Source organism: Augochlora pura, chromosome 1 (genome assembly GCF_028453695.1).
Source record: "Augochlora pura isolate Apur16 chromosome 1, APUR_v2.2.1, whole genome shotgun sequence".
NCBI classification, from domain to species: Eukaryota; Metazoa; Arthropoda; class Insecta; order Hymenoptera; family Halictidae; genus Augochlora; species Augochlora pura.
The window spans coordinates 17715338-17725971 of record NC_135772.1 but is presented as its reverse complement, the minus strand read 5'-3'; the positions used below and the strand labels follow the sequence as shown (position 1 = coordinate 17725971).

Genomic DNA, 10634 nt, shown 5'->3' with positions numbered 1-10634 from the left:
TTGCCACAAATGACAAAAATCAATTACATAAGCATAAAATGCATTTTCTTACATAAAACAGAAATATAAATTTGAGAAATTCTTTCGGTTTTCCGATTGAAATAACTTCGACTCCAAAAAGTTAATACTATCTCTAATAAAACGATTTGCAACATAAACGATTGAAACTAGGAACGTTGTTAAATAAAAAATAGTAAAAAGCGTACATCACGGAGAAGACGCGCTCGAATAGCGGGAAAAACGCATTGTTTCGTTCAGCGCGCGGTAAACAAACGAAAGTCTGGCGCTCGGAGAAATCAATTTCTATTTCCACAACGCGGCAGCATCAGCCAGACACGAATACCATCCCCTATAGCGAAGGCGAAAGGAGAGCGAGAGAGAGAGCGAGGGAGAGAGAGAGAGAGAAAAAACGAAGCGAAGAACGGAACATCCCTCAACATGTTCGCGGCGCAGGCTATGAAAATGTCTGTACAGGTTTTTGAGACGGCGAAGCGAGCGAAGATAAGGGTGGAAAAACGTCGGGTCGTGTGATCGTCCAGAAACCCGGGGGTAGAGGGGGGAGGAGGAGGCTGAAGAGTGGGGATTACGAGGGGTTAGAACCTGCGCCTAAGTTTACCCCTTCCCGGCGCATGCTCCTGCACCACTTTTCCCACCCTGTCGCCGAGGTTTGACTCCCGATATGATCGGAAAAAGGAGCCAGAAGCTAAACCGCCACCGCCACCCCCACCCCACCTCCTGCCCAACCTCTCCTGAACTCGTTTTCAGCCCCCAAGCATTTTAAGTCGTTACCCGTGCACGCTAAACTACGGCCATTTCGATTCATTGAATCGCTTGATACTGTAATTGCATCGGGCCACCTTGCGAATCAATTGGTTACGAACATTTTTACGGTCCCCGGATTAAAGCCGCGTTGATTTTCAGCGACCCTTGGCTTCCTCTGTTGACAATTTATTGATTTGCGAACGGCCAGAGTTGTTTCGCGAATATTTTTCATTTTAGAATTGAGGAGACTGTTTCGAATTATTTGTTAACGCTATTTATACGTTATTAATTTATAATTAAGTAGTCGTAACCCTTTGCACTCAAGTGGCGAATTCAAGATTGTTATATAATTAACAAAATAATGTTGACATTATTAAAGACCCTTCTGTTAACAGCGTAACAGTTTTACGAGTCACAAGACTCAATTTCACAGGCATAAATTATACCAAGTACTATACTACAGCTGGTCAAAATAGCAATTTTGGATCTAACCTTAAAACGGTCCGAATGCAAAGGGTTAATTTTTCTTAGATTTATCTGAATTTTTTAATTACAGATTTTACTGTTTTGTATGCTTGTAATCGTGATTTGTTGTTAATTTTCACTTGGAATCGAAAGAGAAATAATTTTATTTAAAGACTCCAGATTGTTTGTTGACTGTGTCATACTTGTTGTTATTTTTATTTATTTTTATATTTATAGTCTTCATTTGTATTGTTAATTTAAAATTGTCTTGTATTGTTAAATTTTTATGAAAAGTCTCAAATGATTAATTGTTGAAAAGGTATTGTTGTATAATTTTTAGCATAATTGTTACCGAGTGTGTTTACTTAAAGATGAAGGTGTCGAGTGTTGTATCGCGTGCAAGAAAATCTAAAACAATAGGCGCCTGTCAAAGCGTTCTCTTTTGAAGCTGCAAAGTGTAAAGCGTTTTCGAAAATGTTTCCAAGAGAAAAAATATCGCGAGACGCGAAGGCAGGAAATTGCACGAACTTTTCGCTAAAGAAGAATTGTTGACAGAAGGAAAGTCTTTCCGCGCAGTTGTCTCTTTAAGGATAACGAATAATCTACCGCGAATACTTCGCGTTCTCTCCTTATCTTCGCGCTAAATCTGCTAATATTTTCTAAAAAACTGCGGAACCGCGACAGCATCATTATGATGATATATTCCTTGCAATCGTCTTTTTAGTTAATTCCTGTTTACGAAATATAAAAAAAAGAAAAAAATGATGAAAATGGTTATGGGAGGAACTTAGAAATTATATCACTGAAATGACAAACCTCGTCTGATTTTCCATTTTTCTCTTCACAACATTGTTCGCAAAGTTTTAAAAACGGAATAAAATTGAAATTAAAAGTATTAGATTGAAAATCAAGAAATAAGAAAAAATTAGAAAAATCAGCGAAATCACAGGAAAAAATCACTGCACCTCTATAACACACTTTTCTCAGCCATTCACTTTGCACATTCGAAAAATATTCGAAAAATGAAACAATACTAAAGAAAACCTTATTAAAAAGTAGAATAATACAATAAAATCAAGCAACCACATAATCACTGTAGTATTGTATATTACTATATCACAAATTGTTTCCGAACATCCGATCACGTCTTTGTCCTAAAATCCGTAAAAACAGTGCTAAATCGAAAAAAGTCAAAAATGGATAAAAAACAAAAAAAGATGAAAAAACTATTCCAGCACCGTATCACTATCACAAAATGTCTCCGATGATCTCCTGCACACGTCACTCTGTGCCCCAAATTCTAAAAGAAGCGGAACTAAAACAGAGTTCGGTGAAAACTAGGATAAAATAAAAAAATTATGAAACTGCTCTAACACTGTATCACAATTGCACAATCTGTCCGCAATTACCCCTTCGTCGCTTTATTTTACCAGAAAAGTCCCAGAGAATGAAAATTAAAGCAAATAGGTATCGACTAAAAAATGCAATAAAATCAGAAACGTCGCCGCGATGCGGAGAAACCCGTTGAAACTGCTCCGTGAGCAGCTTTATAGGATCGGAGCGCGTTCCGATCAGATCAGTAGGCGGCGCAGCGCAACCCTTCTTTCCGATCAGGTCGTTGAAGTCACCGATACTTCCGATACCTGATACAGCGCATCGTGTCCTCGTGGCCAATGCTGGAAGGGGTGCCGGTGGTTGGTGGGGGTGGCCACCCTCGCGTTCCACTGGTGGGTTTTGGAGTCTGTCCGCGTCGCGGCGCCACCGTACGGCCTGCGCGGCCGTCGTCCCTTGGCGGCGGCCGGGCAAACTTTTGTCCGCAGTGTCGGCAGTTCTTAACCCGACAACTGTCTCTTTCCGCGCGTCTCGGTCTCTTGGCACGGCGATACGTTTCCACGGACGGATACGACACCGGTGGCCGCCGCACGGGCCACGACCGCGCCGCGTCCGCCGCGGTGGAAAAGAGCCGGACGATCGTGTCCCGGTGGACAATAGTTTCGCCAGGGTGGAAAAGTGCGTGGCTGGAGGGATGACTGCGAGGGCTGCAGGAGCCGAGCGTTCGAGTTAGTCTCGGCCAGAACACAGGCCCAGTAGGATCTGCGTGCACGTACTGGATCCGCGAGCGGTGCGTGCGGACCTAGACAGCCGAGAAGGGTACATCTTCCCACACACACACACACACACCCCTCTCCGATACGCGGCCGCGAGTTCCGCGTTTCGCGAAAAGAAAAAAAGAAAAAGAAAAGTTGTGTCCGGACGAATAATACATAGAGTGGGCATCGGTCCCGCCGACCCACACCGAGTGCACAGGTGATTATCTGGTGATATTGAAATTGTGGTTCTGTGAAACAAGCATGGGTGTTCGTACCGATCGCCTCTACCCCTTTCCGATCGCGGCGTTTTAGATCGGTCTCTGATCGGGTACGGCGATGCCGTAGAAAGCAGCCGCGAATAATTGATCGGCGTTTTCTCTGTTCGCGGTCCGGTGTCTCCTATCCGGGGCCTGACAACGTGGAGAACCTTTGATAAGGAAGCCCTTTCTCTCTGATCGTGATTCCTGTGCGCTCTGCCCCGCGAAGTTGACAAGCACGCACGTGCAGCCGTGTGCCCCTCGGATTATCTGAAAGCCGAAACGCGCGGCCCGGCCGGCTGGAACGTGACCATCGGACGGATTCTTGATCGTCGTCGCGGGCACCGAGCTGCTTCTATCTAGACCCGGTCAACCAACTCTATCCGCCGAGACGGAGAGGGAAAAAGAACGACGTGAACACGAGAACCGAGTGATAGCGCCTAGCTGACTGGCTCGACCACGGCGAGACAACGTCGCATCGGGGAGGACTGATTAGGGACGAGACCGAATCGGGATTCAGATACGCGAATCTCCGGCTTTTTCATCGCGGACACCGCGGCGGTCTCGCGATGCCGAATAAATTACAGGACTCGCCTTCGGTCTCTTGTATCATCCTCGGGAACGTATTCTTGGAATTTCGAGCAGCTCTTCCAACAATTCTCAAACCTGCAATTCTGTGATCTTCGAAACACGACAGGCGAAATATTCGAAGAAATCTGAAATTTCGTAGTCTTCTCGTCGAAGATATTTTCTATTTTCCAAAAGTTTTCGGGAATATTCGTTTACCCATTTTTTCTCTGCTTTCTCGATGGTATATTCTTCTCGGAAATATTCGCTCGACAGACTCGATGACCCTGTGAAATCATTAGCTCATCTTCCGTGAAAATCTGTGACGAGATGTGTGCTCTAAATAAATATTCTTCTCGCATAATTGTTTCTTCGCGCGATAGTAAAATAAACGAGTGACACGGTAGAATTGTTCTTTAGAAAAATAGAGTTTATGATGTTCGTCTCTAAATTTTACTGCAAAATAGCAGAAATATTTTCTACTTCAGAATTAGCATTCTCGCAATCGTTCTTCTCAGAAATGACTGTCAGTGATCGAGGAACTCGTTTAATCCGTGGGAACAAATTCTGTAGCGTCTGAACACGATTTTCTGAATTTTTGCTCTCGACGTTCCTCTTTCGACAAGAGTTAATTGACAATGATTGTCAGGTGTTCGTAAATGTCGTTCCCTTTTTATAAAGTGTTTATCGGAGGAAATCCAGCTTCCAGGTGATCGTTTAAAACGAAATTCCCTCTTGAATCGATCTCGCGAGTCGGCCAGCAGTGATTTGAAAACAGTGTAACACGTTTCCTGAAAGTCATCAGAAAATTCTAGCCGCCTCAGCGGCGAACGCATCGCAAATATATTTCTCTATGAACACGAAATCCTTATCAAACCGAACACAGTTTCCTGCCGTCTAAAATGTCGTTACATCATCATAAAATAATTCCCTGGAATCTCCGCCAGGCAGAACATCGCCGGTTCTACAAAACCGATTATCGAAATCCTCCTCGCAGTGATTGAAAATTCTCCACCGTCGAAGTGTCGTGAAAATTAACCCCAACTGACTCTAATCGTGACAAACGAACCCCCATAGATTCCGGTCGTGAAAATCGGTCTAATCGTTCGCGGTGAAAATTGTCAAAGAATAATTCTCAGTGACACGGAAAGAAGGTTCCTTTGTCCGAAAGTGTCTTTTTCAGCGGCGCGGTGAGAAACCACCCTTAATTTGGGGTGCTCGCCGAAGGAACCGCGGTATCTGTCGAAGGGAGACCGCGTTCCGGAGTAGTTTTCCATTCGTGGTGTTTCTACGGTGAGACGTCTCGGAACCCCCGTGTCGCGTGCAGAGCAACCCCGCGTGTCGTGCGATTATCTTATCCAGCTTGAGGAAAGAGATAAAATAAAAAGAATGAATCCGGCCTCCGCTCTACGTGTCCCTGAGCGCGGCTCTTGAACTTAGAACGCTGCGCATCCTTCGTTCGCCGGAAGATATTGTTACAATCGCCCTCGAACAGCGTCGCGTTGCCTTCCCGAAGGGGGTCGCGAGGCCCCCGGGGGGCGCGGAGGGTGGCGTTTATCGTCGACCGGTATATTGAGTAGCGTGCGACCGCTTCAAGAAAGCGAGTCTCGCTGCTGCGACCAGCGAAATTCCTCGAGTCCGGCCGTCACCGTTGGTACCGCGTCGTTTCGACGGATCCACGACGGCTCTCTTCCCTTGGTTCCCTGGTTCTTCCACGTCTCCGACTAATCCACGCGCGATTCCGCGAAAACCACGAAACCGCTTCAACTACGCGGCCTATGCGACGAATTTTCCGAAGATCGATCTTCGAGCAGCTGATCGAGCGATCCAGGGCGACGCTGATTTTCTTCGAGGACGATATCTCCGGCAGCGAGACTCGTCGAATTTTCCGACCCACTGGATGTTCCAGAGGCATTTTCCCGCGCTTTGTGGTGTTTTCGGAACAGTGACACTGTGCGTTAGATGAAACTGCCTAGAGGCAGCTCGTTTGTGAGAATTGTGAGAATTGTGGAAGACGGAGAGTGAGTGAGAACAGGTAAATTTTTCAAAACTATACCGTCTTGGTCAATGACAGGGAGAAAACTATTTCTTAAAATATTATTATCGACTTAGTGAAACCAGTGATATAGTCTTCTATCAAGTATCATAACTTGAAATATCATAACTTCAACTATCATAACTTCATAACTTCATAGCTTAGAACGCCGAATATCATTTATCATCTTTTCTCAATGTTTCGCACAATCGAAACAGAAATTCCCCAATTGTCGACTCAGACGAATTGTTTTTCGATGACGTTCGTTCGCGGAAATTTTCTTAGCTCCGAGATGGTTGCGAAACCGTCTCAGGAGCAACAATGCTCCCAAGACGCATTGGCGATGGCAATGCAGGCGCGTGTACGCGCACGCCGGCCCGCGTTGACAAACTAATCCCCGCGTTATATCGGATGATCGTATAGTACACGCTGACAACTCGACAACCGCGTAGTATTTTCGTGGGCGGCTGCGACGAATTTTCGTCGGCGTGGACATCTTCATTTTGCCGAGAGCGCGACTCCATCGCGGATGTTTTTCTCGATATCTAATCGATGCCAACATCGTGTAACAATATGTTGGTATGTCATACGTTAGCGCGTTGACATTTTAAAAAATATGATTCATTTTTCTGGCAATGGTTTGAGGCGATTTTGATCGCTATGCCGAGCCAATTGACGTTTTATTTTCTGATAGATATATATATATATATTTCTTCTGTAAAATTGGTTAACGATTCCAGAAAATTTTTGCATAAATTATTGTTAGGTATAAAGACGATTTTTCTGTAAATTGTTCTTCAAAGTTAGACATTTGTTGGTTATATATTGGCCGTGGCGTTTTTCTTCGTCATCCAGAGCATGTTTTATCGATGCCTCTGCGATTCCTGCGAAATTTCGTGTCGGACGAAATTTTCTCGGATTTTCCGCGCTCCTTTCTAATTCGTTCGGCCGGTCATCGTCGGCTCGATGATTTTCCGCGAGGGCTAATCGATCGCGGAGAAAGCCACAGCAACAAGTACGCAACGTCGGTGGCGTGAATCGAGTTACACAGTTGTTTTCGTTTCCGCGTCAACAGCGACTATCATCCACCGGCGATGATTAACTCCGTGTAACCGGCGAACGCCGCAGAAATTAAAGTTGCATTATCCGGGACCCCGGCACCCGGTTAACTCGACTGTCACGAAGTGTGCTTAACACGGTAACGCGGATTAACGCGTTCGCCGGAAGCTGCACGCCTTTCACGACTTCACCGAATCGACGCGTTCAACCCACCCGCCCCCTCGTGTCAGCTTCTCGACCGGCTTATCGAAACCCCATCGGAATTTTTCCAATGCTCCGTGCATCGTTCACCACGTGTTTAGACTATCGTCGCCTCTTCGCCAACTACGTTCCACCCCGTGAGATCGCTTTACGCTTAACGAATAGGTTCGTCTATCCCGGTTCGACAAACCTAAAACGTTCGCGCGCGGCGAGACAAAATAGATCCGGCGCGCGATGGTCAGCGTCTGAAATAACGTCCACTCCAGCGTCGTGGCCGCGAATCGCCGATTCGAAATCCGCTCGCGCGAAATTCGATCGGCCGTGTTCGACAAATGAGTAACTCAATCGAGGCGCTGACTCGGCGAACAGCCAGCCAGCAGCCCGTGCGTGTGCGTTTTCGTCGAGTTTCGTTATTTACACAACTCGCCGGCACCTCGAGGCTGCTTTCCGATAGAGAGCGAAAGAGAGAGAGAGAGAGAGAGCGAGTGAGAGAGTGGGAGAGAGTGTGTAGAGGAAGGGGTAGGGGGTGGATCGGCGATCGATCCTCTCGCTGCGAGACCGAGTCGAAGAACCACCCCCGAAACCGAACGAAAATTCCAACGGGACCAAAACAAGCCGGCAGCTTCCGCAGCGAGAGGATCCGGTCGGAAAGGAAAAATGGAAGTCGCCGAGCGACGGTGGGGAAAGGGAGGGAGAGAGGGTCTGGCCGGTCCGGTCTTCCCGTCGGTGCCCCCCGAAAAAGGACCCCGCGCATTTAGTAACCCTTTCGAAATTGAATCTCACCTCGTTGTCGTCGCTCGCGTCTGAAAATCGTAACGGCGCTCGGAACAAAGGCCGCTCAGTCACCAAAGAGCAATCGAAGGGTTAGTGTCTGAGCGGGGCGAGGTGGGGCGTGGGGGGGGGGTGGTCCGAGGGGGGCCGGCACGAGGAGGAGGCGGTGGAGGAGGTGGCGGAGGAGGAGGTGGTGGAGGAGGAGGAGGGTGGCAGAGGCCGCCGCGCGCTCGGTGTATGTGTGCGCGCGGAGGGAGGGTGAAAATAAGAAACATAGATACAATGAGAAGGGAGACGCCGGGAGAAAAAGAGGAACCGAAAGAAGAAGAAGGGAACCGACGATCGGCAGGGGTTGGAGAAAAGGGCGTTCGGGGAGCTGAAAATATGAGATCCGCTCTGGGTAGGGACCACCTAGCCAGCCTCCGGTCCTTTCCGAGACGTCCCCCACCGCCGGCCAGCTTATCCCCACCGTCGCGACGCTCTCCTCTGAACGCGAGCATCGCGAGCCGTGGTGGGGATCGGGGCGCGACGGCTATTGGCGGCCGTGTGGGCCGGCCTACCCCCACCGCCGCCCGATGGCCCCGCCCCATCCCCACCAGGGCTCGTGCACCTCCTCCAGACATCACATCGGTCGTTCGGTAGCTCTTAGTTTCAGGTTAGGAGCCTGCTAGGACGGGTCTCGTACACTCTTCCCGAGAACAGCCGAGGCGGAGGCGAGCCGAGGCGAGGCGAGGCGAGGCGAGGCGAGAGACGACGACGGGTCGAGGCGAGACGGAACGAGACGAAACGGAGACGAGGGAAAATAGCGGGCGGCAGTGAAGTGTGACCGCGTGCAGTGCGTGCAGCCGGTTCGAACCGCCGCGAGTGTGGGTGTGATATGCCGTCGCGTGAACCACGGGCAGTCTGACGCGCGCCGCCTGAACCACCGAGATTCGAACGCCTGGCGGGTTGTGTTCGGGCCACAGGACAGGCCCGTCAATGACTCTGGTGAACACGGGCACGGGTACGACTACGACCACGACGAGGACATTGTGCGAGTACGTGTGACCGTGGGACCAGTGTGTGGTGCGACAGGTCCAGTGTGTTCCGGGACAGTGTCCGGGACTAACGAACAGGAAGAGACGGTAGCGACGGGCCCGCCGGCCGAGGCGTGCGCCCCAGGAGGCGTCGGCGGCGCCGGCAATCGAAGGGGAGCGGTTTTGGGCCCGGCGGTGAAGCTCGAAGCCGTCAAAGTGGCTTCGTCACTGGGCCTCCAGGGGCCATCAGCGCCGATCGGGGCCCAACTCCTGGCTACTGCCGGCTCGGACGATGCACCGGCCGTCTACCACGCGAATCTGCTAGCCAGCAGCAACGCATCCGTGCTCCAGCAGCCTGTTCTAGCGAGCCTGAACACGCCGGCACTGGCCAGCATGCAGGCCTCTGCGGAGGCCAACTCGCTGGACATTCAGGCCATGCAGTCCATGGACTGGCTGTTCAAGAAGGAGCGCATATACCTGCTCGCCCAGTTCTGGCAACAGGTAAGTGATCCAACGAAAAACCGACACAATGAGAACGTGTGCCTGCGTCCGTCCACTTCTTCTTCTTCTTCTTCTTCTGCTTCTTCTTCTTCTTCTTCTGCGTGTGTCGCGACAGTGTCCGTCCGCCTACGAGATTAGCGAAACTGCGTCCGCCACCCTCGTTGAACGTGTCGACGATCTATCCGCGCTCCAGTTTTACTTTGTTCCGCTTATTCGCGTCGACGTTATAGAAATCGAGCAGGAGACAGTGGTTGTGCGTAATCAAAGCCGTATGTGAAGTGATCGCAGGTTTAGCGGAGGAGATCGGTTTCCAGAGATCGTGCCCATGATCCGACCGAGTGTTGAGGATTTATACTCTTTCTGGTTTCCCTCGATTTCTTCTTCCCTTCTCTCTTCGATAACGTCTCGCCCGCGGAGAGAAAGGGATCGCGCAGTGCACATGGCAGAATACCCGACGGTTTCCGGGGGAACACGGGGGAAGAGGTATCGAACGAGCGACGATCATTCGTAGCTGATCGCCGGCCGGATCGAACCGGGTTCCGTGAGTCTTTCGGTCGGTAATTGCTGGTCAGGTTCCCGGCCACTTGGCCGACCCCGAGTTTCAACGAGGGTGCGAGGGTGGCGAAGTTTCCCCGACACTTGCTGTTTGGAGGATAGTTCAGCGATTTAGGGGATGGCTCGACCGACTTGCGGCAAAGTGGCCTACATACAGTGGTTGACAACCGTTCTCGACAGTGGCGCGTACGAGCTAAGCTCTTCCCGTGGAAAATGAAAACGTGTTCGATTCGCGGAGAAAAATCGGGGAACAGACTTCGGTGCGACGCGTCGAAATTTCGCGATCTGTCGTCGGATCTCGTGGCGGCTCGACGAGAGAGTATAGTGGCGGTGTGTCACCGAGGGCGACGTTCGG

General features: G+C 49.7%; 1 protein-coding gene across 4 annotated transcripts in view; it reads left to right on the top strand.

Moving 5' to 3' along the window:
* The first annotated feature begins 3295 nt into the window (after window positions 1-3295).
* Window positions 3296-10634, top strand: part of Cut (homeobox protein, cut) — a 157205-nt gene continuing 149866 nt past the window's right edge. For all 4 annotated transcript variants that reach the window (XM_078195486.1, XM_078195571.1, XM_078195528.1 and 1 more), the window contains exons 1-2: window positions 3296-3534; window positions 8850-9724. In XM_078195486.1, coding sequence (XP_078051612.1) covers window positions 9617-9724 — 108 coding nt within the window. In that variant the 5' untranslated portion in view covers window positions 3296-3534; window positions 8850-9616. The remainder of the gene's footprint in view (window positions 3535-8849; window positions 9725-10634) is intronic.